The 27,761-nt window shown below is 48.6% G+C and overlaps 2 protein-coding genes across 2 annotated transcripts in view; both read left to right on the top strand.

Annotated features, from left to right (window-relative positions):
• Positions 1–13,702, top strand: part of YWHAB (tyrosine 3-monooxygenase/tryptophan 5-monooxygenase activation protein beta) — a 14,387-nt gene extending 685 nt beyond the window's left edge. The window contains exons 2-6 of the mRNA XM_027693828.1: positions 7,351–7,651; positions 8,662–8,785; positions 9,801–9,964; positions 11,272–11,367; positions 11,806–13,702. Coding sequence (XP_027549629.1) covers positions 7,358–7,651; positions 8,662–8,785; positions 9,801–9,964; positions 11,272–11,367; positions 11,806–11,862 — 735 coding nt within the window. The 5' untranslated portion in view covers positions 7,351–7,357 and the 3' untranslated portion in view covers positions 11,863–13,702. The remainder of the gene's footprint in view (positions 1–7,350; positions 7,652–8,661; positions 8,786–9,800; positions 9,965–11,271; positions 11,368–11,805) is intronic.
• Positions 13,703–16,750: 3,048 nt separating this feature from the next.
• PABPC1L (poly(A) binding protein cytoplasmic 1 like) lies at positions 16,751–27,556 on the top strand. Its single transcript, XM_027693887.1, has 15 exons — positions 16,751–16,943; positions 17,690–17,883; positions 18,392–18,507; positions 19,235–19,374; positions 20,203–20,297; positions 20,530–20,667; positions 21,214–21,309; positions 21,917–22,183; positions 22,698–22,788; positions 23,094–23,219; positions 24,246–24,373; positions 24,726–24,819; positions 25,665–25,795; positions 26,590–26,673; positions 27,263–27,556. Exons 1-14 carry the CDS (start codon positions 16,751–16,753, stop codon positions 26,665–26,667), a joined length of 1,887 nt encoding a protein of 628 aa, XP_027549688.1. The 3' UTR covers positions 26,668–26,673; positions 27,263–27,556.
• Positions 27,557–27,761: the final 205 nt, after the last annotated feature.

Consider the following 27,761-nt stretch of genomic DNA (forward strand, 5'->3'; position numbering starts at 1 on the left):
CCCCCCGCTCCGCCCCGGCGGCCGCAGGCCGCGGCGGGAGAGTCCTCACACCGCGCTGCCTCCCCCCCGTGCCCACGGGTAACGGTGTGGCCATTGCTCGGCGGCCGCTGCCGGGCCCGGGCGGGCGGTGCCGCCCCTTCGCTGCCCCGCCCCGGTGAGTCACTCGGGGCCCGGGGCGCGGCCGCGCTCACCTGGGAAAGGCCCGCGCTCCCGCAGGGGAAGGGGCGGGGGGGGAAAAAGCCGGGCCGGGGTGGTCCAGGGGTGGCCTCCACAGCTGGGGGAGAGCCGCGTGTGGTGGGTGCGAGCGGCCCGTGGTAGGGCTGAAGGTTATCGCAGCAATGCTTCGCTTCCCTTTAGGAGGCAGCACAAATTATTTTATCATCATCATCATCATTATTATTATTATTGTTATTCCAGTTTTTCGCTGTTGTTTTTTTCCCGATCGCGCCCGCTCGGGAATAGAGTGCTTATTTGGGAATAGAGCCCTCTCCAGAATGGAAACGGGGTTGCTCCCAAGCGGGTCCCGGCCCGCAAAAAGGCCGGGCAGTGGCCCCGAGCTACCAGGCTTTGTTCGAGGTAGGTACAATCATCCCGGTGGATGATGGAGTGACAGTGGCACACAGGCGCTGTGTTGGCGTAGAGGTCGCGAGATAAATTGGCTGCCTTCAGGTGGATTTCTTATTAATAGTTAAAATACCTTTTCCAGCGGTGGGAAAGCAAGAAGCATATCGTGCAGCACCGTAAAAACTAAATTCCTGTGGGAAAAAATCGGAGGCTTTGAGAACGTTATTAAGGTTTTGTAACTTCAGTGGCAGGAGGAATATTTGTGTCTTCACACATTTCTTGTTGCAGGACACCTTAGTCAGAAATTTGAGTACTTTTTTATGAGAAGAGAGCTTACTTTTATTTCAAGGTAATAATGAGCTGTAATCTGGTCTAGAAAAGACAAGAAGAATGCGAGTGCCTTTTTCTCCCTTGGTACTAAAGGACTGCAAAAATATCCCCAGTATCATATTTTGTTTATTAAATTGGTACCAATAAAGTGATAGACTCCTTGCACAGATGGGCCTGGTGCAGTTTTCTCAACCTCATTATGTCAGTACCGCATGTTCTGATCTCTGCTATTTTGATGTTGAGTCTTTTTATTTTTTCCTGAGCAGGCCTGTGCCAGTATGCAGCTTTTTGTGCTGCATGTGAATAAACTCAGATGAGGAGGAGTTCAGTAAATAATTATTTGGTTAATGAGGTAAAAGCTCGTACTCTGATCCGTGTGATATCCTAATACCAGCAGTGTGTCTGTTATATGGCCACACTTCTTGCCCCACCCTGTAATACAAATACTGACAGTTTATTATTAACAAAAGTGATTTACCTGTGATATGAATATATTAGTTTGGCATGAACTTTATGCCTGGGGGAAGATTTTTCGGGCTAACTCACTATTTCCACCTGGACCCTAGCCAAAAACAATTCTGCTAGTTTGAACAAAAAGGTGTTACCATGTGAGTATGTTGTGCTGTGGAAGTGCCAGCGTGTCTCCACCTGCGTGAGGGCCATAGGCAGGGAGCAGAGCTCAGCTTTTCAGCCTGGCATTGGGAAGAACAAGGCTCCTATCACTAAACTGAAGGTGTCTGTACAGTATCAGTGTTCCCACGTTATTGGTACTGGTCATAGACATTTTGTAATTCTCTGTGGAGATAGAAAACCATTAGTTTTCATTTTATTCAATAATTATATTGGTCAGATTTAGAAAGCAACAGGTAATGATGGCAGATGACCAGAGCAGGTTGAGGCATGGTTTTATAGAATGTTAATTTTACCTGAGCATTTGCATAAAGATGTCAGCTGAAGGCCAGCATAGATGCAGAGGAGGCCGAAGTTATGTGCTGCACGAGGTCAGCAAGAATATCACAGCTGGGAAATGATGTTCTTTTTTCCCTCATTATGTTTGCAGGATATTATACTGATCTTGCTATACCCAAGCTTCTGACAGTTGTGTGAGATTTTACTGTTCAGATCTTACCAGACCCATTCATTTTCTAATCAGTTACTTAGCAATCCATGATAGCCTTTGAGGGAACCAAACAGAGAAACACAAGTAATGACATCAAATGCCTAATACTGCAGCAAAGCAAGGAAGGTTTCTTGCACTGCATGGAAAGAGTTGATTGATTTCCTGTAAAGAATAAATGTTGGGGGCAATGTTTTCTTGACAGGGAATGCCATCCCCATCATGCAGATACTTGTGTCAGTATGTGTGTACCTGAGTTATGGAGAAAGAGTTTCCATTTGTGTTAGAAACAGTGTCTCCAAAGCTCTTACTCTCTGTAGTTATAGAACTCTAGTTTGAAATACAACTCACCTCACATTAATGTTTAATTTCAGAATGAATTGCCCATTCAGAAATCAAATCCAGGTACGTTCACATATTGTTGGAATCTTGAGCTGCAAATTCTGTACCAGTCTGCTGCTTTTCCTGTTAGAATTTGAAAGGAGCTTGTGCTTGGGAAGCAGGATTGCCTCCCATTTCACCCAATCTGGTTCCACATTCCTTTCTCACAGTGGAACTCGTGGGTCTATTAACCTGTGTCTCTACTCAACCCAGTGGGGCCCAGTATGTCAAGCCCATGCCCACCCTGATTTCTCACCAGTATTTTACCAAGGGGAAGTGTTTGTCTGATAGAGTCTCGTGCTTGCCATAGAGAGAAAAACAGCGCACAAAAATCGATGGCTTAATTAGCATGGGAAGAACAGGTCATCAGGAGCAGCAGACTTCAGACCAACTAAGCTTATTAGTATTGTCCTGTCAGTTCGATATGTTATATAAGGCAGAATTTTTTTCAGTGCCAGTTTTCATTTCATTTCTGCAGACTTTAAACATGGTTAGTTGTGATCCGTTCTGGCTTTGTCCTAAACAGCCCATCGGAATGGGAAACAATAAAGGCTACAGAGCAGATGGTAAGGTGTGGTTCTCAAGATCCTGCAGCCTCCTGAAGAACAGTAGCTGGATGTTTTACTCCTCGGCTGTTACTGGGATGTGAACATCCATTTCTGTGTGTCCATCCACTCATGAAAGATCCGTGGGTGTCCTGACTCCAGGGGCTGTTCCCAGGGTGGTCACACCATCCCTTTCTCCCTGCATCTTCCACTGAAAGATTCAGCCAGCTACAAACTAATGAGTTTTACAGGTTCTGACCTTTACCTTTGATGCTCTGTGATATATTTCAGTCTTCTCCACACAGGTGTAAAGCTTTTCTGGGGTGGGAGTAAGCATTTGTAACTTCTAGTGCCTGCATACACGCTCTTCTGCGTTTGTAAGGGAGATTGAAAGAGCTCTAGGCTACATGGGAGATAGAGAAAAAGAATAACAAAAAAATTACATTCTAAGTGTGGGACTTAGTGTGATTCAAATTTCTGGCAGCTGGTACTACTGACTGTGGCAGCTGGGTAGTGGTTGGTATTCCTTATTGTGAACAGTGGCCAGCCACTTCTTTTTGGAGGGCTACTAAGCTGTGGTTTAACAGATTCTTAAGAAGACAGTGTCTTAAGAATTTGAAATGTGTTAATGCATCTAATATCAGAATCTTCTGCTTAGAACAGGCAACTTTCAGGACTCCTCCATGGCTGTGGTCTGCACGTCTCTGCACCTTTTCCCGTCTTCCCTTTTTTCCCCCTTGCCGCCATGGCATGGCTTCATTAGTGCTAGAATAGATCATTCCTGTCAGCCTCCTGTTCATCACCTTTGTGTGTTTTGCTCCTAGCTGCAGGTAACCTTTGGTAGATGGCTTCTGTGTGTGGCCTAGGAGTATTTTTAGCTCTAGGCTTTGCTTGTCTCAGACTGTGGCACACTGATCCATTGTTAGAGCGTGGCTTTCATCTCCTCTCTGGGAGGGACCAGTTATGACTGATAGTTGCTTCTTTGCCTTTTCAAACATCACTCCTTTCCTTGTATCTTTTTTCCTTCTGGCAAACACTTCCCTCTTTTGGAGCTCAAGCCAGCATAGCTCTGCAAAGCTCTCTCCAAGCTTCTAACAAGGTAAGCAATGGAGAATCAAATGAGGATTTTAAGTGTTTGTTTATGCAGCACCCTGGGGAGGAAATAATGGTAGGCTTACTGTCAATGGCAGATATTTTGGTGTGGGCAATGCTTTTCTTACTGCATTTAAATTCTGTGAAATCCATATTATTGAATAATACTTTGTGTTTCATAGCAAACAGATATGAAGATGAATTAACTAAATTGAAGTCCTTGTATACTGAATTCTTATGTCAAAACTAAGCCAGTGAAGTTCTGAGGAGCTCCATCTTCAGTGATTGGTTTGAGTTACATTTAAGATGTGCATAAATTGGATACATTGCTGAGGAACGTTGCTTCATGAGAAACAACATTCTAATCTTTGTGCTGCTATTTCACTTGTATAATTGATATGTTAAACTGGTTTCTGAATCTCTTTTATCCACTAGGTCTTTGTGCCCCTGCAGTTCCCTCTGTGATTTCCTTCATGTGTCCTTGTATGAACCCATTGACTGCCGTGAACTGTCTTGCATCTAAATATAAATATGTCAGTGAGCTTGATAAAACAAACTCTGCACCCTTTCAAAACTAAACTCCATGTTGTTTGTGAATGGAATTCTGCACAGATGACTTGTCTGCAGATTAGACCACTATTGGCAAAGTGCAGATCAAAGATAAAACTGACTTTTCAATGGCAAAATGTAAACTCTCTTGGAGCTACTTGCCTCTGGACTTCAACAAGCAGGCTGCTTCCACGTAATAATCACATTTCATAAGAAGAAGAGGAGAAGATAAGATGCTTGCAATAGAAATACTTCTAGAAGCTGTGCAGACAGTGAGGAAACTAGAACTGCTCTGAAACTGTTTTGTTTAAATGTCCAGTTGTTTAAAGTTGGCTCTTGCAATGTAAAATGCATTCTTCAGGTGTACTTTGCTCACGTTCAGATGTTACTGAGTGGGTAGAGAAGTGCCACTCACAAATTACTTCCTGCCTTGAGCACACAGTCTGCAGTTACTGCTGAGTTAAGGGAATGGTTTATGAGGTTCGATAGACTCAACAGGGAAAAGTGGGATGGGTTCTCTCAGTAGGAAGGGGTCTGATGATTCCTTGCTCTTGTTCTGCATTGTTACTGTGCTAAGCTTCAGTGCAGAGAGAAAAAGTGAACATCACTAATCACACTTACCCCTTTTCAGTCAGGAGCCATCCTTTTGGTAAGCCCGTGGAAGCCAATGACAATAGAGCATATCCCCATGGCAAAAGCTTATTGGTGAAGAGAGAACCAAATTAATCTCCAGAACCTGCCACACTGCTGCCCAAAGTCACTCTGGCTTGTTGAGGGCTTCCATCTGAAGTGTGTGTGTCACCTTCCAATAGATCCCAAGATCCAGTAGTTTAAACCCAGTATTTGCAATGGGACTGAACTGCAGCCCAACTTTACTTACCAGTCTGCAAGAGGTCCCTTTCTAGGAGGCTGGGTTTAGCATTCCATATCCTTACTTTGAGTGCCTTATGTGGCTGGATGCATTAGGATCTACAGAGGATCAAAGGCAAGCAGGAGTGAGTTAGACTTGCAGATACAGAGCAGGTACATTTGGTTGCTGGATTTACTTCAGGAGCTTTCATGTGAAATAACGATGTTTGACATGATATCTTGGATGATTTTTTTTTTTTTTTTTTTGTCTGAAGTGGAATATCTTCAGCTGGAGGGATAGAATGTGCTCGTCTCAAAATAATTTTGTAGTTAGGGCTCATCCTTGGCAGTATGAGCAGTGTATGAAACTGCTCAAACACACAGTGGGAATTTGGGTCTGCATCTCATTGTCCTGGTTCAGGATTTAGTACAAGGGACTGGTTTTCCTCTACAAGAGTGTGGTAGGTGATACTTGGAGTAAAATACAAGCTGAGCAGTGTGTGCAAAATGTTCTCCATCAGAAGCCTGTCAGACTGGAATCTCTGAGGGTGAGAGCCAGGGAAAAGGCTACAGCAATCACTGTCAGCCTGTTGGTTCTTTCTAATAGGGCTGTAGATGCTTCTCTAATGAACAGAAGCCTGTGAAGGCAATTGTAAAGTTACTGTTCTTGTTTGCTTTTTATTTTTCTTCTAGAAGTTTATTTTAGGCTGTTAGGTCTCATCCTGTAAACTTACCTGGGCAGTGAAAGTCCTGATTAGGATTTAGAGAGTAGGAGAGGGTAATTATTGCTCTGTACTGATGAGAGGAACAGCTCTGGGTCTGTCCAAAAGTGAATTTGCAAAACTACAGAAATTCTGCAGATGAATTTGGGGTATGTTGGAGTTTGTGAGGTACTGAGGTCTGCTTTGCTTTGATAAAGGCAAAGAAACTTGTTTAATTTCTCCTGGGAGCCAGGCCCTAGGTGGTGTATCGAGTATGAGGTTGGTGGCTCAGTGGTTAACTGTGTGTTAGCATTGTGGTGTAGGAGTAAGCAACACTCAAGCTGCCTAAATAGCACGTTCCTTACTCACTTCATCTTTCATTGCTTAAGCTCTTCAGTGGCCTTGTGGTCCTGTGATGTGTTTTTCTTGGCTCCAGTTGCTAAACTGCATTATCAGAAATGATAAAACAAATTGTTTCCATATAAGCAATTTGTTTTGTGGTAGTGACCATCATGTGGGCCACATCCCATTCAGATTTTATGAATGTCAGTATTATTTAAAAGGTCTTGAAAACCTGAGGCTGCAGCCCCCATAGCTGTGTAGAATGATCCATTATGTGTACGTTGATGCATGTGTAAAAAAAGCTGTATTTTCTGGCAGAACAGTATAAATATGCTTTCCATAGTTGCCAACAACTACAGCTTTACTGGGTATGGTTTATGTAAACCCACAGAAACACCTCCTGTAGCTTGCCAAAGCTCTTCAGTGTCAGGAGGAGCTGTCCAGTGCTTCAGTGCTCCTACGTAGGTGCTATTGTTTAGCAGTGGAGGGAAACAAAACCAAAAAAAACCAACCAAAACTGGTTGTTTCTGGGTCAGAACAGTGGATTAGTGTCTCCCAAATTGAGCTGTGGCCAGTATAGGAAAGGGGAAAGATTCACATTGGGCTGTACTTAATGCCAGTATGACTTTTGCTGCATTTTGAAGAATGATGCATTCATATCTTCAGGATTGTGATTAGTCATTTACACATAGAAATTATACATGTTTGACAAAAGGTCCGATAATTTTTTACAAGGAAACCCTCTGTATTACTCTGTTAGAATTTATAGATTTCCCTCTTATTAGTGACTGTAAAATCTGCTTCACCCTTCAGCATGAACTTCCACACTGTGGACAACCAGGAGACACTTTTCTCTCTTTTTATTCCCCGCTAATTGCAGGAGAGCCATGGATAAAAGCGAGTTGGTACAGAAAGCCAAGCTGGCCGAGCAGGCCGAGCGTTACGATGACATGGCTGCTGCTATGAAGGCTGTCACTGAGCAGGGACATGAACTGTCCAACGAAGAGAGGAACCTCCTCTCCGTGGCCTACAAGAACGTGGTCGGTGCCCGTCGCTCGTCCTGGCGTGTGATTTCCAGCATCGAACAGAAAACAGAGAGGAACGAGAAGAAACAGCAGATGGGAAGAGAATATCGTGAGAAAATCGAGGCTGAATTGCAGGATATCTGCAATGATGTTCTGGTAATAATCCAACAGCAAAAATAACAGTAGTTAGTACTGCAGCATTTTTCAGAGAGGCTTAAGGAATCGTAGGATTGCTGTAGACACTGCAGCACCTTAGCAGGGGAATAATTTTGCATAGCTACGTACTTGGATCCCATTCCAGCTTCTAAGGCATCTAGGTTGTTTCTTGGGGAATTTGCTATAAAAGAGCATTTTTTTTTTTAGCAGAAAAAAGCAAACAAGGCCACATTAAAGACCCCTGGCTGCTGGCTGGGGGGGTGGTTCACCATGAAAACAAATTTAGATCTGGGGTACTGGCATGAGTCCTGCTAAAAGGCTGACCATTTAAATTCTTCTGTTAATGAATGCTGACATCCTGAGGCTTGTTTAATACCTTTTTGGAGTAGAGAAGGTCTGTAGTTCTTCCCCCAAACTGGTTTTGCTCTTCCTTTTATTGCTGTTCAGGTTGTGTAAGATCAGTCAGGAGCAGCTGCTGTCAGGGCAGTCAGTCTGTACATCTCTTTCTGAGTTCACATGTGCTGACTGTGCCACTGTTGAGCTTTTCAGCTGGAGCTGCAGATAGAATTTATTTTTTGTGGATAATTTCACAGCTCTGCATAGAATTCAGCTCTGTGGCAGCAGAAGTGACCAGATGTGCTGATGTCCAGCTGCTGCTTTATTAGTTTGGCTGCGGACGTAGGTTTGCATCAGTATATTTCAAGGAAGATCTTTGCAGTTGTAAGCCCTGATAGTCATTAGGTTCTGCAGGAGGGAATGGTGGGTGGCCTCAACAGAGCAAGTTTTCAGCTGTCCAGAGATTAGGTTACAAGTAGTTTCTCTTTTTTTTTTTTTTTCTTAAAGTTTAGACAACAGTAGGGAAAGTGATTAACACATGAGTCTACGTAAGTCATGACATAAGTCATTGTTAATGTTTGAACAGTTCATGCTCACCATTGTAACAAAGGCTCTGTTTCAGACATTATTTTTATAGCTTGGATTTAAAAAAAAGGTGATGTTTCCTTTCTCAGGAACTCCTGGATAAATACCTTATTGTCAACGCCACGCAGCCAGAAAGCAAGGTCTTCTATTTGAAAATGAAAGGTGATTACTACAGATACCTCTCAGAGGTGGCATCTGGGGACAATAAGCAAAGTAAGTAGAAATGAAATCTCTCATTCTGGGGGACAAGCAGAATCAAGTGTAAAAAATACTTGTGTTCTTTTCCCCTAATATGGAGTGTTTATTTCTTTTCACTACTGCTCTGTAGTATTCCAGATGGGTGCAGTGCAAGTCACTTTTAGAGAAAGACTTCGCTGAAATTAATAGAAGTTACTGACAGATGTTCATCAATCCAGTCAAAATCTGCTTGCAGCCCCTGACCACAGTAGCTGATTTTCAAGCAGATATGGCAGTATAAAATCCTTTTCCTGGAGAATGGTTTTGATGTGTTTTCTTTTCCTCATGGAAAATCCTTTGATCTCTTGTTTAAACTATGAATTTAGCTCAAGTCTTTGCTGTTTGCAAACTTTCTGCATGCCAATGTGGGTTATTGGGTTTGTGGGTCCTAAACCAGTTAATTCTGAAATGGTAAAGCAGTGCTGGACTCTGCCTGAACTCCTGGTGAGTGTCTGATGGAGTCCCTGTCTTGCAAGCTTAGTTTTATGCCAGTATGGAACTTATTGTTACTCATTAGCCAGGAAGGGACTGTTGGCTCTCCTCTGAAACCCCAACCTGAAATACAAAGTTCATGCCCCAGAGCTGCAGTAGTTTAGATACCTCTTCTTTCCCATATGGTTTTGTCTGGATTTATTATTGATAATTGTGACTTCTTCAGCTGGGCTGGAAGGGGGTGTTTAACACCAGAACACTTTGACTTAGGTAGAGTTTGTGTCCATCCAGACTGGTTGGAATTTTTGTTGAATAAATGTCATTTTAAGTCTCTACTGAACTGCTAAACTTAACTTCTCCATGTCAGAGCTTTAGCTGAGCACCTATTTCTGCCTTCATAATTCTGCCAGTGGAAAGCTTTTACATCTGCAAACACTGAAAGAAGTATCTGTGCGTGTGTGACTGCCTGAATTTCTGGTGGCACAGAGAAGAGAATCCCTTTCCCCATGAAGTACAGAGATGTGCTGTGCATTAATATGGTTGTAATTACTTCTTGCAGCAACGGTAGCAAACTCTCAGCAAGCTTACCAGGAGGCATTTGAGATTAGCAAGAAGGAGATGCAGCCAACACACCCCATTCGACTCGGTTTGGCTTTAAATTTCTCTGTGTTCTACTATGAGATCCTAAATTCTCCTGAGAAGGCCTGTAATCTGGCAAAGACGGTAAGCAGACTCTCCATATCACCAATATTTGTGGAGGCTGAGGGCATAATTGCAGTGGTTGCAGTAGCACTTTGTAAATGATTATGCTTTTTCATATCAAGTTGCTTAAAAATGCTATTGTTAAACTGCTGTCATTTTAGTATATTTTCAGGTAAGTTGGTTTGCTGGTCTGGCTTAGCTTTAGGTCAAGCTGATTTGCTACTGCAGCTGTTCCTGTGACAGGGAAGACAAAATGCCTCTTCTTAATGTCCACCTAATTCTCTTAGAATGGGTTTGTTTGAAAACACTTGAATTAATTTAGCATTTCTAAAGTGAAATATTTATTTGAATTTGAACACCTAGCAGATGCACGTGAAGTGTTGTCTGTGTGTCCATCTTTGTAACCCTGAATGTCCCTGTGTATCCATGTGCATGTGTGCCTCTCTCTCCAGAGACCAAAATAAACTTGTATGGTGGGTTGTGCCAAACAAATAATGAGTCCTTTTTTCTTGGCCTTCTCCCTAAAATAGGATTAGAACCTTCTAAGTGGAGCTTTTTGTGTCTGTGAAAATTGTCTGGTAGTAACTCGAATAGCATGGCATTAGGTGAATCTTAGTGTTCTTAACACACACTTCAGTAAGACTTTGTAACAAGAAGTGATGTTATGCTGTAAAATGGTGCTGCTGTTCCTGCTTGTTTTTTCTAGTTAAAATTCTTACATGAGCTTGAAACCTGAAAGAAGAAAGAGCACTTATTCATGGCTCTCAGACTTGCAGCATTGATTTTCACGGGTCACAGATGGATGGGAAGAATGGCTTTGTTAATGTCTAGTGGAACATACCTGATTTCCTCTGCTGTTGTGAAAAGCAATTGAAAACCTTCCACCCCACTGTCAAAAATCCCTGTCTTCCATTTTCTTGCCAAGTTACTCATGTACAGTATATATAAAAGTGTAATGGTGCCTTTGTCTTTCACTGCCAATTTAAACCAGTGAGACCTTCCTTTTTAATGGAAGTGTTGCTTTTAGGTGTTGTTCTTAAACCTGACTTCAAGCTATGTGAATCATTTTTCAGCATGACACAGAGTGCTCTTGCATCTTCAGTATTTGGTGTTGAATGGTAGTGAAGTTGTTCTGGGTTTTAATCTGGACCCCCCTGAAGATTTCTGTTTTCCCCTGGCTGTCTGGTGCTCAGTTTGGTTTACGTTTCTTCTTGTGGTGGAAAAGAAAAATACTGGAAGCTTTTGTCACAGAATTTGAATAGTAATGTGCCAGATTTGTAAGCAGTTCAGAGAGCAGAGTGTGAAAGTGCTGTCTTGCATGTTTTCAGGCGTTTGATGAAGCGATAGCAGAGCTGGACACGCTGAATGAAGAGTCTTACAAAGACAGCACTCTGATCATGCAGCTGCTTAGGGACAACCTCACTGTAAGTACCATGGGGCAAACCACTGCACTCTGGGCTGCTGCACTCCCTGAAGCAGTTGTGTGTCATTCCAGGCCTTTTCTGAGCTGGTAACTGCATGTGTTCACTGCTTTTTGTAACCAGACCAGCCAGACTTGCTTGTTCAGACCAGAAATCACTTGTTAACCACTGTAACAAACTCAGATATTTTTTTTTGTAACACAAAGTGAAGCTTGTTCTCAACAGACAGTTTTATGTGTAGGTTGCCAGCTTGTGCTGGTTTCTTCCTTGTTATCCTCACTCCTGTAACAGTTTGTTATTCTTTAGCTTTACTGTTAAGTTTAGTTCTGTATTGCACTTAGCTGAGAAAATTGCACAACTAATTATGCTGTCTTCCCCTTCCTGACTCTTGTAATTATCTGTGTGCTTTCAGCACAAACACGTATTTGTATTTTCTTACAGCTATGGACGTCAGAAAACCAGGGAGACGAAGGGGACGCCGGGGAGGGAGAGAACTAATGGCTGTCACGCTTCACTATATGTTCAATGTCACCCTGTATCCTACACATAATCCCTTTGTGCGACAAGCAAAAAGAATAGTACATCGACTTTCACAACCTCAACGTAGCAAAAACTGTCTGTGGGGTAAAACCGGTTGGTTGGTGTTCTGTGTGTACCTAGAGCGGAGGTCGGTTATTCCAATGGCATTCCGAACTTTCCTATGATGAACATTTCCAGTTCCGATTACCGTGTTTATATTTTTAACTGAACACTGTGATAACGGGTTTTGTGATCGCAATTGACTTTGCAAAACTCTTTATTGGTAGAAAAGTAGACATCAATTATGTTAACTCTGGCGAGCTTAATCTGGCACCAAAACAGTCGAAGTACAATTCTGTTGTAAAGTTGTACAGAAAGTTATAGAGATTCTATTGTGACACTGGGGCATGGAAGGAAAACAATCCAACATATGGCATTCCAGTTAGGGACACTGCTATGAGGTAGTTGAACAGGCACACTCTGTAGACATTTGTAACCGAGTCTGAGGCACCGCTTTCAGTCAAAAGCTCACTTTGTCAATCCTGTCTTTTCTGGGGATGGGGTTTGTTTTGGGGAGGAGGGTAATGGGGGAGTTAGCAGCTTGATTTCCAAACTCTTTACACTGGCAGATAACTGGGATTTGACTTCTAAAAGTGCTTTCATGCTCATACGACATGCATGACTAAGCCCCTTCCCACAGCAATAACTTACCTAGTTACTACACCTTAGATATTCTTCAGTAGTGAGAATTCTTGGTTCGCTGCCATGGACTTGCAATAGGAAAAGATTCAATTTTTTGAATGGCCTTATTAGTTTGGATGATACCATGAAGTGATCTGCCACTTTAGCATTACTTTACTCTTAGGTGAGTCAAAATCTCCATGGTATTCCCATTTTGAATTTATCCTGAAAACCTCTTAAGTAATCCACTGAGCCATCTTTAAGTTCACTTTATAGAAAGTTTTCTCCCATTGGACTCTGTTCATCCTTGACACTCTCACCTGTTTAAACTCCATTAAAGCAATTTTGGACTCCCACATACGCGTCATCCTTTCTTTGGTTATGGGTGATGTCAGGATGGTGGCTGAGGCCTGAGCCTCACCGAGGACAGGTTTCTTCCTTGGATGTTTGAGAGCTGCCAGTGCTGTTGCAGCCTTCAGCTCTCGTCTGCCACTTTTTGGTAGTACCAGGATCTGGCTCAAATATTCAGGATTTCCCATCTCGTACTGGAATGCAGATCTACACATCTGTAACGCTTGTACCTTGTAATATTTGAGCTCCAAACATCCTCACCTAGCCATGTTTCAAACATGTCCCATTAAATAAAACCTAATAAGAGTTGCGTGAATAATGCAGTGGAAAAGATTAGGAATAGTCACCTATCAGTCCCACGGTATCATCCCCTGCCTTCACATTCCACTTAGGTATAGGATCCATCTGTTTGTCCATCTGTCTGCTGAAGAGAATTTCATGCACTGATTTTAAAACTCCCCTCTACTAGCTGAACAAATTGTGCAGTTAATACTTGGCGCTTGATAAATGCAGTAGTGAATGTGGAACCGAGCCTGTCTGTATATCTGGTAGCTCTTTTCGCTTTGTTTTTACTGACCAGTATTCTGCCTAAAGTTTGCTTCTGTGACGGTTATATTGCCTAGCACACACGTGGTTGTGAGAATAGTATAGCAAAAAAGAAATACCTGGTTATTGATGTACTAGATTTGTGTATGTCTTTTAAACAGTTCTAGTTTCACCTTACACAAAATAATCAGGAAAGTGTAAAAGAATTCAAAAGTGGATAATAAAAAAAAATTTTATCAGTTGGCTGTGTCTGTTGTCTGTGGTAGTAAAATCACCACTTGTATTAAATTCTCAGTTTGTAGACTGTGAGTTGATTCATGGTTTCCAAATACTAAATTACTCATTCCTTTGCCGAGAGGCTTCCCCAAACGCTGTCCCAGAAAACACCGGTTCTGTTCTTTTTTTGTTGAGGTCATACTTGTAGTATGTTGTCATTGCAGGGCTTAAATACAACTCTAAATAACTCCTTAACTTGCCATGAGTCATTACATACTGTATGGTTGAGCACACTGTAAAAGGAGAAAAGTCTGTTGGTTACATTTGGAGGTTTCTCCTCAGGAATCTTTCCACTGCCCACTCCAGTGCAGGGCTGGCCTCACCTCTGCACACCCAGCTCTGCTGGGCTCAGCCTGTGGTGTGCAAAAGCAGCAGTGGGAGAGGAAAATAGGTGGAGGAGTATTCCTGGACATAAGAGCCCTTGAAGGGATGGATGGCAGCAGCCAGGCAGCCTAAAAGCACCGAGGAGGTTGGTCCTTCCTGCTCCCAGAGCCTCCTGCTCCTGCAGTGGGGTAGCACAGAAGTGTGCACGGTGCAAAATGTTACTGGGCTGCTTTTGACTGACCACTACAAAGGCATTAGGTCAAAATCTAAGCAGCTGCTGATGGAGCACTGCTCAGCCCTGTGCCATGGCTTTAAATGTGATTATCGCTTGTCATTTTCCAGCCTTTATGGACATACCTGCTCTTCAATGATTCTGTAGTGTACACTAACTGCCAATCTGACTCATGCTGATGGCATTGTCAGCTCAGAGAAGAAAAATCCTGTGTTCTGCTAGCTGATCCTGTTCATAGACCACTTCTGCCTCAGTCCTTTCACATAACATCTCCTATCCTTACTCTCCCTTTTCAGGAAATGATGAACCAAGGAGCCTGGTCTGTGGTAGTGAGGAGTTGAGGGAATATCTCAATTATTCAATTAATTTTGTTGTTTTGGGGAGGGACGCTCCCACTGGCCCAGCCACAGTAAGAGTCCATGTGCACTCTACATGTTTCACTCATCTAATGGCTGCTGCTGCGGCTTCTCATTCCTGGCACCGGTGCTTGTCTGACCTTTGGGTGAGTCAGCTTAGTGTGGGAAACGACCAGAAGGCTTTGGTGAGTGTAAGGGTTGTCCTGATTGCCCCACTGCTGACCTTCCGAGGGTCCAGGCTGGGCTGGAGCTGGGTGCTGGGGAGCTGCTGTCAGGGGCTCAAGGTTCCCGTGTGCTTTCATGCAGCATTTCGGCAGCACAATTACATCCATGTCTGTGGATGAAAGTGCCCTTACAGCACTCTGTATGTGCCACACAGACAAAAGGTGATGGCAGAGGCCATATCCCATATCCCGAGGGTCTCTGTTGGGTGCTGAGCTCGCTCGCTGTGGAGTCGGGAGTGTGCGAGTGCCCAGCGATGAAGGGTTTGTACCGAGCTGCGTAAGGCTCCTGCCTCGATTCCTTAACTTCAGGGAATTCCACACCAGAACGTGCATGTGATTCCTAAAGCTGCGTGGGTGGGACACACACGCTGTTAAGCGCTGTCAGTGTTCCAGGGCGACACGCAGCGCAAACCCCCGTGCCCTTCGTTTGGGAACACCCGGGAAGTGCTGGAGCTGCGCCAGCTGCGATTCGCAAAAAGGAGGGGATGCAACTGCCGAACCCTCGAGCCCCTCAGCTCCGCGGGATGGGGGCACGGGGGGTCACCCCTGTCCGCCGGGATGCCCGCACCGCTCCGCACCGGGGAGCGGAGGGCGGGGCGGGGCCGGTCCTGGCGGGGGGCGGAGGGCGGGGGTCCCGTCCCGCCCCCGAGGCCCCGCGGAAGAGGCGGGCGGGTCCCGCGGCAGCAGCAGCCGGAGCGGAGTTGCAGTCCGAGCGCTCGGCGTGAGTGCGGGGCTGGGACCGGACCCTCCGGCCGGCGGGGCGGCTGCTCCGGGGCGGGGGTGTCCGGGGGTCCCGCCGAGCACCGCGCTCCTCCACCGTCCCGTCCGTGCGAGCTTCCCCTTGGTCCCCGCCGGGCAATCCCCGCGGGTTGTGCCGCCTCTGCCCTGCCCGACCCCGCTCGGCGTTCCCCGCTCCACCGCCTCCTCCCCGCCTGGTCCCCCTTCCCTCCCTGCCCCGCTGCTGCGGAGAGGCACTGGGTTTGCTCTGTTACCCTGTCCTTGTTTTGGGGGGTCCTGGGAGGCGCATCTGGGCTGTAGCGGGAGCGGGGCTGTGTCACGGAGCCGGTGCGCGGCTGCCCTGCCTGTTCTCGATGCACCTCTCCTGTGACTGTGTTTGTATGTCTGCGTGTGTGTGTTTATTTTGGGTATCTGTAGGTTTCTAAGCAAGCGTCTCGAGTCTTTTGAGCTTTCAGGTAAGAGCCCCGAAGGTGCATTTATAAGCTCTTAGGGAAGGAGATGCAATTCTGTGTTCCCAGGCAGTACCTTGGGGGTCTCAGGCAGTGACTCTCATCTCCACACACAACTTTATACCCAGCTGAAACCAGGCAGAGACTGAGCATCAGTTTTCCTGCTTGTTCCAGGGACTTTAGCTGAGAAACTGGGAAGGGCTGGCTAAAACCCCGCGTTTGCCTTGGTGATGATGGAGTCGGTTGCAGGGAGTGGTGTGGGCTGCGGGTCTGTTCCCCGGGCATGGAAGCAAACCCACACTCCTTGTGTCTGCTGTGGCTGGAGGGAGCCGTTAAGGAGTAAAAAGTCTCTGGTGGAGAAGGGCTGTTTACCTTCTGAGGAATTAAACTCCATTTTATTGGGGTTTGAGTGCTGAGAGGAGCACGTCTGTGTGTGTGGTGTGTTGTGTTCCCCTGGCTGCTCCCAGGGTGCGCGAGGGCTGTGATGTGCAGGTCATCCTAGCTTGGCTGTTGCACCAGCACTGAAATGTGCTGAGAAATTTCGGGTTGGCAACTTCCATCGGGCATTGCTTCTCCTACCACTGCTGGTGGGAAGGGAAGGGCGTGGCTGTGGTTGCTGTAGGCGATCTGAAACCTGCACCCTGCAGCCTCGGGTGTGTCTCCCTCTGCAGCTGAGCTCCGTGGGTGACCATGAATGCCAGCGGCCCTGGCTATCCCTTGGCCTCTCTCTACGTGGGAGACCTGCACCCGGACGTGACCGAAGCCATGCTCTACGAGAAGTTCTCCCCCGCCGGGCCCATCATGTCCATCCGAGTGTGTCGTGACGTTGCCACGCGCCGGTCGCTGGGCTACGCCTACATCAACTTCCAGCAGCCTGTGGATGGTCTGTTCCCTGGGACACAGCTCTGAGGAACGGCCTCACAGCGGGGGCTTGGGCTGTGTGAGAGGTGGAAGGGTGGGCAGTGCAAGAGGAAGGACCTGAATGGAGGCATCAGCTGTTGGGGCTTGGGCAATATTCCACTAATTTTAGTTTTGGTTGCAACTAATGAAATGAGTGGGACCCATCCCACTCCAGTCTCTTCTTAGGGACTGGGAAAGGATGTGTCAGCTGGGCTTTGGGCTTAGAGGAGAGGAAGATGACTTTCAAGAGTTACCCCCCTCCACGAGCTGTGGAGATGCCCCTCCCTGGGGCAGCCAGCTGCCCTCTGGCTCACGGTGTTGGGCCCTTTCCTGGCAGGCATTGCCATGATGCTGAGCTGCAACTGAAAGTTGTTCCATGCTGAAGTGAGACAGTAGTGATGGGAAGGTGTTTGGTTAGTTGCTCTGGAGACAAAAGTCCTTATTGGGTAAATTAGTTGGGCATCTGCCAAACTGGAGTTTGCAGTGAAATGGATGATCCTGTAGGAGTCAGGCATGCTTTGGAGAGGAAACAACCCAATTAATTAGGAAGGAGTGATGTGGCTGGAGGGGAGGGAAGGAGAGCATGGGCTTCCCTGGGAGGCAGAGCTGCCCATCTCATTTAGGTTAACAAGCCCCTCTACAACAGTATTCCTGATTCCTGTGCCCACCTCAGCTGCTGCAGGATGTGAAGGGGATCTGTTACCCTCCTCTCCCTCTATTCTTTGCCAGCTGAGCGAGCCCTGGACACCATGAACTTCGAGGTGATCAAAGGCCGACCCATCCGCATCATGTGGTCCCAGCGGGACCCTGGGCTCAGGAAGTCAGGGGTTGGAAACATCTTCATCAAGAACCTGGACGACTCCATTGATAACAAAGCCCTGTATGACACATTCTCTGCCTTTGGGAACATCCTGTCATGCAAGGTACATGTGCCCAGGGGCCCTGCAGGAGAGGGCTTGCTGCAGAGCTGCCTCCGCTCTCAGCAGTGTGCTCCAGCCAGCTGGAATTCACTTTCTCATTTCACTTCCCACAATACCTCCTCTAAATTCCCACCTGCTTTGAGGCCAAAAAGCCTTGCTATGCTTCCCCTCGGAATGGGGACTCTCCCCCACCCCACCTTCTTCCCAGAGATGTCCTGTGCCATCCTGTCCAGGTGCATCAATGGTATGGGGGACTTGGGGAGCCATAAGCTCCTGAGTATCATTTGTAGATCTGGCCTTGGGATCTCCTGCCTCCCTGACCTGCTGCAAACAGCCCAACACAGCTGAGCCTCAGTGGGAGCAGGGTGTCAGGGAGGCGAAAAGCCCCTGGAAAATGAGGATGGGTTTTCCTGTGACTTACTCATGTGCAAACATGGAGAAAAACAGTGTCTGCCTCTTGGGTTTTTTGGTTGCTTTTTTTTTCCCCTTCCCCCCTGCTCTGCACTTGCAGGTGGTTTGTGATGAGAACGGATCCCGTGGCTATGGCTTTGTCCACTTTGAGACTCAGGAGGCAGCAACTCGGGCCATCAAGACCATGAATGGGATGTTGCTCAACGACCGGAAGGTGTAAGTGCCAGAGAGAAGAGTCTCTCCTGGGCTTTGCACTTGGCTCTGCTCCTCCCTTGCCTTGGGAGCAAATGCCTGCCCTGCTCGGCTGCTGTTGTGCTTTCTGTGCTGCTTTCTGTGTTTTCCCCATTTCCCATCCCTGCTGGGCACAGCAGCTCCACTGCTCTCCAGGAGTGAGTCACTCACGGTCGGTTCTGGTGGAAGTGTGATAGTGGTTTGGAGCTCTTCCCGATGGTGGGGAAGGAGTCCAACTCCAGGCTGGGTTTTATTGCTGAGGCAGTGTAACAAGTGCCCACAAAGCAGGGCTGGTCCTCGATCTCAGCTGTTGGCATCAGATAATCTGGACAGGAAGAGGTTTTGTTGTTCAGCTCTTGCTTGCATTGCATCACCTCGTTCTTCCCACACAGGCAAGCGGATGCCCAGAGGGCTTGGGAATAACTTAGAGGAAGAGAGCTGGCACTTGGTGCCGTCCTTTGGGGTCTTTTGATGTCTCCTGGGATGACATCCCTACTTTTGGTAGTGCCCAGGGGTGGTTGGGTAGGGGAACACCAGAGTGGGACACGCTGAAGTTGCTGGATGTGAAACACATGGTGGGTTTGTGGGTGAGCAAAGCATGGCCTGAGGTGATGGAGTCTCTCTTGGCCTGCAATGAGACAGATGTGCCTGTATCCATCTTTGCTCTGCAGGGGACATGGAGGTTTTCAGGTCCTCTCCTTCCCTCCTGCAGGTTCGTTGGCCACTTCAAATCCCGCAGGGAGCGTGAGGCAGAGATTGGGGCGAAGGCGGTGGAGTTCACCAACGTCTACATCAAAAACTTTGGGGATGACATGGACGACAACAGACTGCGAGAAATATTCTCCAAGTTTGGTGAGTTGTTGAAGCAAAGTATCCTCATCTAAAAAACTGGAGTTGGGGCAACTGGGAAGTGAGGTGGGGAGAGTGCTTGGTTGAAATAGCAGGCCCTTCTCTCAGGGGGATCTGACTTGTTTAAACATTCCCCCATCAAAGGACTGCAGTCACTTCAGTTGCCAGGATGTTACATGTGCTTTCCTGCTGTGATGGAGGGTAACTTGTACTAGGTGCTCTCTTGAAAAAAGTAGCTTTTTTCTTTCTTGAGTAACAAAGGTCAACTTTTATTTTTGTTTTGATAGGGTTTTTTTAATTATCTTGAAATTAACTTGAAACCAATGTGCTGGCTGGTTATAGCCTGGGAATAAGAGATGTTGAGTCTGAATTTAAAAGGCTTTTCAGTTTAATCTCTTACTGGAGAATGCCTCTTGTGATGGGGTTTAGTGTTGTTCCAACCCATGGACCATACTGTCCGTGCTTGGTCAGTGTCATCCCAGGTAATTTGTGGATATCCTTCACGGAAACCCAGTGCATGTGTTCATGTATAAAAGTGATGAGAATTCTGGCCAAAGGAGCTCAGTGCACTGGCTGGAGAGGTGGAAAAGCCAAGGGCAATGAGAGCATCCCTTGCTGCTGGGAGGGACTGCCCTCACCAACACGCAGCCTCCTGTCCCTGTGTCCCAGGGATCCCGCTGTCTGTCCTCCTGCTGGGCTCTTCTGCTGCCATGGCCACCCACTCTCCTTGCTGGGCTGGCATCTCATGGTGGCTCCCGAGCGTGGTGCCACGTGCCAGCAGCACCCCCTCGGCGGGCACCCTTCAGGTGACTCTTTCCTTCTCTGTTGCAGGAAAGACGTTGAGTGTCAAGGTCATGATGGACAGTGCCGGCCGCTCCAAGGGCTTCGGGTTTGTCAACTTTGAGAAGCACGAAGAAGCCCAGAAGGCAAGAGGCTCCTCACTGCCCTCTTGGCCCTGGGCTTGTTGCCTGCTGATGTTCCCAGCTGTCCTCAGGGGGAACCTCACCGGCTTTGTGCTTGCCTGGGTGCTGGCACTGGGTACCAGGACCTGGCAAGGGGGAGCAGGTCTCTCTGTGGTGGGGCTGCACTGGGGTGATGGGTGAAGAGTAGAGCTGTGGCCACTTCCTGCTGAGCCCAGAGCCCTTCCCTGCACTGCAGGCAGTGGCTGACATGAACGGGAAGGAGATCAATGGGCGGATGGTGTACGTGGGCAGAGCCCAGAAGCGGCTGGAGCGCCAGAGTGAGCTCAAGAGGAAGTTTGAGCAGATCAAGCAGGAGCGAGTGAGCAGGTACCAGGTAAGGGGAGAGCAGGATGCTCCATCCTGCAGGTCTGCACCAGGGATATGCCCTGGGCATCCAGGGACATCCTCGGCTTGGGGACAGCACAGGGTTCTCCAGAACAGATGAGTGTGCTGGGGCCCTCCTGCAATTAAAAACCTGCACAGGGGTCCACTCACTGCCTGGGAATGTCCTGGGAGGCAATATCGGGAAAGAGGAGAAAGATCTAAAGCCAGGATGGTGTAGACAGGTGAACAAATGCTCCTGCTCATTAGCAGAAATGAAAATATTAGCCTGGGAATGAGGCAGCTTCCCAGGGTCCTGGAGCAGCTTCACAGTGATGATCTAGGTGCCCTCATCACTTGGGGTGTCTGTACTGCAAGTGGAGCACACACACACACACTCCAGGCCCCTCTCCATGTCACTGCTCCTGCATCCCATTTCACAGGGATGTTTCTGTGGGATGTCCCACCCTCTGGCTGAGCTGCTGGTGAAACACAGAGCCAGCTTGACAAGCTGCTGTAAATTTTGGGATCCCAAGCTGCTTTTTTGACCTGTTTGCAGGGGGTCAACCTGTATGTGAAGAACTTGGATGATGGGATAGATGATGAGAAGCTGAGGAAGGAGTTCTCCCCCTATGGCACCATCACCAGTGCCAAGGTGAGGGACTGGGGCTCCTGGGGTCAGTCAGCCGGTGTGCTCAGCCCTTGGAAATGGATTGGGGTTATCATCCTATTGAATTACATTTCCCTGCTCATGGCTTGTATCTCAAGTGTCAATCTTTTCATCAAGACTGGTGTCAGACTTCTCTTGAAGGCTACCCAGTTGGGTGCAGAGGGTGGTCTGGCTTTAAGGTCAGCTACCTGTAACCTGCCAGGGAGAGATGTTTCCTGGCCCTTGGCAGGACACAGTGTCTCACTGATCCCCATCCTTTGCTGGGTCCTGCAGCATCAAGCACTGGAGCATTGCTGGCCTGTGGGCTGGGGCACAGACCCTCCCCCCTGGACAGTCACAGGCTTCAGATCTCTGGCTGGTCCAGACTCTGCCATCTTCATTTCCCAAACCTACTGGTTTTCCTTGATCAAATCTTCCCCTTCCCCATAGAAACCTCTCTGTTAGAGAGGTGCAAACCCCATCTATCCCACCCTGGATGTGGGGGTTGCAATGGGCTGCCTGTGACTGGAGGCTCCCACCCCTCCCTGTGCTGTGCTCTGTGGGTACTGCAGCGATCTGTGGACTTAACTGTCTTGTTCTGATCCAATTTTAGGTGATGACAGATGGTGGCCACAGCAAAGGGTTTGGATTTGTATGCTTTTCCTCCCCAGAAGAGGCTACCAAGGCCGTGACAGAGATGAATGGAAGGATTGTCAGCACTAAGCCTCTCTATGTTGCGCTCGCTCAAAGGAAAGAGGAGCGGAAAGCAATCCTCACCAACCAGTACATGCAGAGACTGGCAACCATGAGGGCCCTGCCTGGCCCTCTCCTGGGCTCCTTCCAGACCCCTGCAGGGTACTTCCTTCCCCCCATCCCCCAGGTGAGTCCTGCTCCCCAGTGGCAGCCTTGCACAGGGACCCAAGTTCGTCCTGGGTGGGGGTAGCAGTGGGGCTGAGAAGCAGAGTTGGGTTGTGCAGCCCTGGGCACACGCCCTTGTGGGACCAGTGGGATCAGTGCCAGGTTTTCATGTGTCGGGGGGGCTGATGTGGGTGTTCCAGGCAATGGGCTGAGGATTCAGTAGCTACTGCTGCCCCTCAGAGGAGGGAACCAAGGGGAAGTTTGGTGGGAGGGCGTGAGCATGGGGAACAAGTCTGCTGATGAAACCAGGGGAGGGAGAAGGGTTACAAGGGTGCAAAAGCTCCTGGGGAGGAGAAAAGTGGAGCTGCTGGAGAACCTGCTGGCAGCAGGGCTGGAGGTTGGTCTTTAGAGCATTCTGGCATGCTGCAGAGCGTGCTTTTGGCTTGTCTGTCTGTGTGCAGCAGCCACCAAGAGGCTCTAGGTTAGTTCTAGCTCAGCTCCCCAGTCCCCTTGGGTAATGTGTTCTCCTTTCCCAGCCACAAGCCAGAGCTGCCTTCTACGGCCCCAGCCCTGTTGTCCCAGTCCGTCCCTCCACTCGCTGGAGTGCTCAGCCCTCCCGGCCTCCCTGTGAGTCAGTCTGTCTCTCTCTGGGGGCTCTTGGCACCAGCTGGGCTCGGCCAGGGACTGAAGCTTCTCTAAAAGCAACACAAAGCCTGTAGCCATGGGGAGTTGTCCTGCAGAAGTGTTCAGGAGTCATGGTGATGGGCACTGGGTGATGAGATGTCAGTGGTGACACCAGAGGTGAGGTGCTCTTGAGCTTTCCTCGGCCACAGTCACTCCCCCCGTGTCTCCTTCCATGCCTGTGCTACCAAGAAGCTTTATTACTTATATATAAAAAGTTTTATCATGTGTCTGCTCCATCTCTGCAGCAGTGTATCCTGAAGCCACCCCCATCCTGAGGGCTGCCGTGCCGCCCCGGCGCCTGCTGTCCAACATCAGCACCACGAGACAGGCCTCCACCCAGGTGCCCAGGGTGCTCCCCCAGGCCCAGAGAATGGGTGAGTGGGGAAGGACCCGGCTGGGACATGGCAGCGGCGGCAAAGGTGCTCACTGTGAGCTCAGGTCTCCTGTGAGGATGGATCAGTTGGTGGGATTGCTCGTGGAGGGGTCTGATGGTGCCCCTGGGTGTGGTGGGCCTGGAGCAGTGCCTGTAGTGAAAAAGTGTGTAACTTTTGGGGAAGGCTGTGGTCTTCCAGGTAGTGGGTCAGGTCTCTGATATGCACATTGGTTTTGTTGGCTGCTGCTCCTTGAACATGTTCACTAAAGCAGATGGTGATGCAGCCACGGCAGCTGGGCTTAGTACTTGGACCAAGGTGAAGGGTGGGAAAGGACCTCTGGGGAAGAGGCAGGAGATCTTCCAGGCTCTGGATGAACTGCTGCCAAGGCTAAGCCTCCCATAAAACACATGTGTTAGACACGTTTGGAACTGGGAACCAGACCTTGCTGGCATCCCCAGTGCCTTGCTGTTCTGGGGCTGTCCCTGTGTCCCAGGGTGTCCCCTCCATGCAGGACCATCTGCTGGGGCAGCATCTGCCTGCAGCCTTCCCAGCTTCATGGGATTTAGCCCAAGGTCATCCTTGGCACTGAGTGCTTTATTGCTGAAGTGAGCAGGGGGACCAGCAGGGCTGTTTGTGGCTCCTCCTCCCTCCTGTTGTCATTGTCCCCTTGTCCCTCTGCCCTGCAGGAGGGGAACCAGGGTGAGCTGAGGGAAGGGGTCTTGCAGCCCACCCTTCTCAGTGCTGTTCCCATCCTCTGGCTTCTGATGCAGATGAGTGTTTCTGGAGGAGAGAACTATAAACTATAAACTCTCCTGCCCTCTGCTCAACATCAGCCCACCCCAGCCAGCAGGGTGACACTGCCCTTCCTGTCCTGGAGAAGCTCTCTTTGACCTGGGGGGTTGCTTTCAGCCCAGGAGGGATTTTTCAGGCCCTCCAGATGAGCACATTGCCCTTGTGGCTTCAGCCTCCTTGTACAGGCATGTGTTTAAGGGCTCTGCCTTGCAAATGCTCTCGTCCCCATTGCAGCCAACATCGGGACACAGACGGTCAGCACTCGAGGCTCCTCCTCCTCCCTGCCACGGGGTGCCTACAAGTACTCCTCGGCCGTCAGGAATGTGCCCATGGGGCACCTGCCACCTGTGGTGCCCCCACAGGTAAGAGCTCTGCAGCCACCACGGTGTGACAGTCCTGGTCCTGCTCTGCAGTGACACAGCTGCTGATCCTGGGCAGCCCCGTGGCTCCGTGTCTGGTGCTATGGGAACCTTTCCCGGGGGCTGCTGGAGTGACTGGGGCTGTGGATCTGGGAGCCACACAGCTGTGATGACTGGCTCCAGCTTTCCTGGAAGCTGGTGTTTGGATACAAACAGACGGTGCTGGAGCCTCCATCAGCATCTCGGGAGGGTGAAATGCCCCATGGCGTTCAGGATCCAGCCGCGTTCCTAAAAGCCAGGGAACTTGTGCAACCTTCCAGCCTTTGATTGCTGCTCTTCCCTGTTTTTTCTCCAGGTGGTAGAACCTGCTGTGCACGTCCAGGGGCAGGAGCCACTGACAGCATCCATGCTTGCAGCAGCCCCTCCTCAGGAGCAGAAGCAGATGATCGGTGGGTGTCACGGCTGCTCTGCTGGAGTAGGTCCAGCTGTGGGGTTGTGAGGGCACGTGTGCTTGCATGCACCAGGGGGAACCCGACTGCTGGGAGAAGCTGTAAGGCCTGTGGGATTGCTCTGGTATTGCGCTGCTTTAAAAAGATAACCATAAATTCAGTTTGTGGTGGAACTGGATGGGAGCAACAAAGCCACTCCCTGTCTGTGTGAGCTGCCTGGCAGTGAGACAGTGTCTGGCAAAGCTTGGCAGAGAGACAGAGCTCCATCCATCCTGCCTGCACTGCCAGGCCATGCCAAGGTGGTTGTGGTTTCCCTGGGCTCTGAGCCGTCCTGCATCTCTGCTCTTGTGCACTGATGAACAGCTTGGTGGCTGTAGGGGTTAAGGTCAGCTCTGCCACACATCCCAGGTGTCCCATGGTTGAGTGGGCAGTGCCCTGGCACGGGAGGGCATTGCTTGTCCTGCTGCAGGGAGGTGCCCTGCTCCATCTGCCCCATGGGCTTGGCCTGGCCAAAGCACAGCAGGTCACAGACTGGCTCTTCCCTCCCCAGGAGGGAACTGCTCCTGCAGAAGTTGGCACCTCCACCTACACCTTGATAGGCAGGTGTGGGCAGCATCACTCTTCCACTGCCCTGCTCCCAGTGCAGGTGCCTGCTGCTGACCTCACCCAGCAGCTTCCTGCTGCTGGGACTTGCTGGAGTAGGTTTGCTTGTGAGCAGTGACTTTTCCACCACCGTCACCCCCCATGTATCCCATTTCAGCTGAGAAGGCAGGAGGGCTTGCACTGGGTTTGAAAGCTCTGGAGGGCTTGCCTAGTGCTGATGTCCTTCCTGGTGTTTGGAGCAGGTGAGCGCCTCTACCCTCTGGTCTGCTCGATGCATCCCTTGCTGGCTGGCAAGATCACTGGGATGCTGCTGGAGATGGACAACTCCGAGCTGCTGCTGCTCATGGAGTCCCCTGACTCCCTGCACTCCAAGGTAGGAGTCACTTGGTGCCCAAACACATCCCTTTCCCAAGGGCTGACTCCCTGCTGCTGCAAGGAAAGGTGACCCCAGCCCAGGAGAGGGGCTCAGGACATGGGTTGCCAGGGGAAGAGCAAGGAGCTGCTGGATTTATTTTCAAGTGAAGAAGGAGCCCCAGGTTGATGTCACCACACCCAGTGTCACCCACCTTCAGCAAAAGGAGAAACTTGGAGCAGATCCCTGAAAGCACAGGCCAAGCTCTGAGGGTGGTTTGGAGGTGACTGGGAAGTAAGAGGGGGGAAAAGCAGGTTGGGTGTTGCTCCCTGGAAGGAGACAGGGAGATGCTCTTTCCTGAGAATAGAAGGCAGATAAATGCTGGCTGTCTGCAGTGTTTATTCAGTTTTCTCCTTAACCCTGTTGAATATTTAGCTTTGATTCCAGTTGCAGTGAATCGATTGCATCTTCTTGGAGGCAGGATCCACTTTCAGCCTTTCACTGATTTTTTTTTTTTTTTAATTTTTATTTTTTATTTTGGAGGAGTCTGGGCTCTGCTGGGTAGTGTCAGGCGGCTTTACCTGCAGAGAAGCCCCAGAATTTCCCTTGGGAAGAGACAGGCAATGTCTTTGGGCTGATCAGTCTCCTGCAGAAGCAGCAGACCTGGATTTTATAATTATGATTTAAGTCCTTTACCTCTTGGAAGTGGTTCTGTGCAGAGACCAAGTCGGGATCTGGAATACTGAATTCCTGGTGCAGTGCACTCCTCCACTGGAGCAACTCAACTTCCCCTTCCTTGTGTTCTCTGTTGTAAGATCGAGGAGGCAGTTGCTGTTCTCCAAGCACACGAGGCCACGGAGACCTCCCATAAGGGCAGTGCCTTCCTGCAGTGACTCCAGGTGGGTGCTGGGAGCTGTGCATGGTGTGCTTGGGGTCTCTGGTTTCTCACTCTGAAACTGGGGATTGAGTTTTCTCATCCAGACCAAGTAAAGTTTGATGAGTAACATAAGTATCTTTGACTGTAATGTTCCGTTTCTTAAACTGCACCCCCCATTTTCCAGACTTAGTCCAACTGCAGAGACCTTGTTCTGTGTGGGTTTTTTCTGTGTTGATGAAGGCAATCACTGTGCAACCAGAAAGGAAGATGGGAAAGGACCTTGCTTTTCTGTGGGTCTAGTGGGGACCAGCACAATCTTTCCTGGGACTTTTTTTTTTTTTTTTAAATTAGAATCTTGGCAGGAGATACCCTATAAAATATCCTTTGTGGGCTTTATCAGGAGAGCTGGTCCTGCTGCTGCAGCTGGGACAGACACATTAACAAGCAATTGAGGCTCTCATGTACCCTTATCTTTGAAGACAGTATTTTCCTGACTTGTGGTATAAATGAAATTGTGTGTAATCTGAGTTCAGGTGAATTTCATCTTGTCTGGTTGAAATTCTTCCTTTAGCATTTGAAAACTCTATTTGGGGGTTCTCTGTTTCTTGTAGGCTCCGGGACTGAGAGTGAGCCCTAAGAATGTTGCCTTTGAACAACAGGAGCAGCAACCCCACCATGCTGTTGGAATTACACCTGTACAGAGACCCTGCCTTGCCTTCAGTGCCCCATCCTAACGTTCGTGTGTGTTTGTAAACCTTGTAGAATTCCTTTCTCCTGCACCTGTAAAAATCCCCACATTAAATCTCTTCTCACCACTGAAAGCACTGTGTGAAATGTAGTGTGGAACCCAGCCTGGATCAGTTGCCCAAGAAATAACTGCTGGTGAATCATCATTTTAGTGAATTTATTGGGTAATGGAGTTTTACTTGTTCATGTAGTTGACACTAATGAAGAACTGATGCTTCCACCCTCGAAGCATGGGTTAGTTCCCTTTGCAGAAAGACAGCCAGTGCTTTGTTTCAGGCAGGTGGAGGGATGGACTTTAGTAATTAGTGTTTGAAGTTTGTGATGCTGGTGGGGTGGCAGTCCTGAGAGCTGACAGAAGGTTCT

Source organism: Neopelma chrysocephalum, unplaced genomic scaffold (genome assembly GCF_003984885.1).
Source record: "Neopelma chrysocephalum unplaced genomic scaffold, ASM398488v2 Primary Assembly neopelma1_94, whole genome shotgun sequence".
Classification (NCBI taxonomy): domain Eukaryota; kingdom Metazoa; phylum Chordata; class Aves; order Passeriformes; family Pipridae; genus Neopelma; species Neopelma chrysocephalum.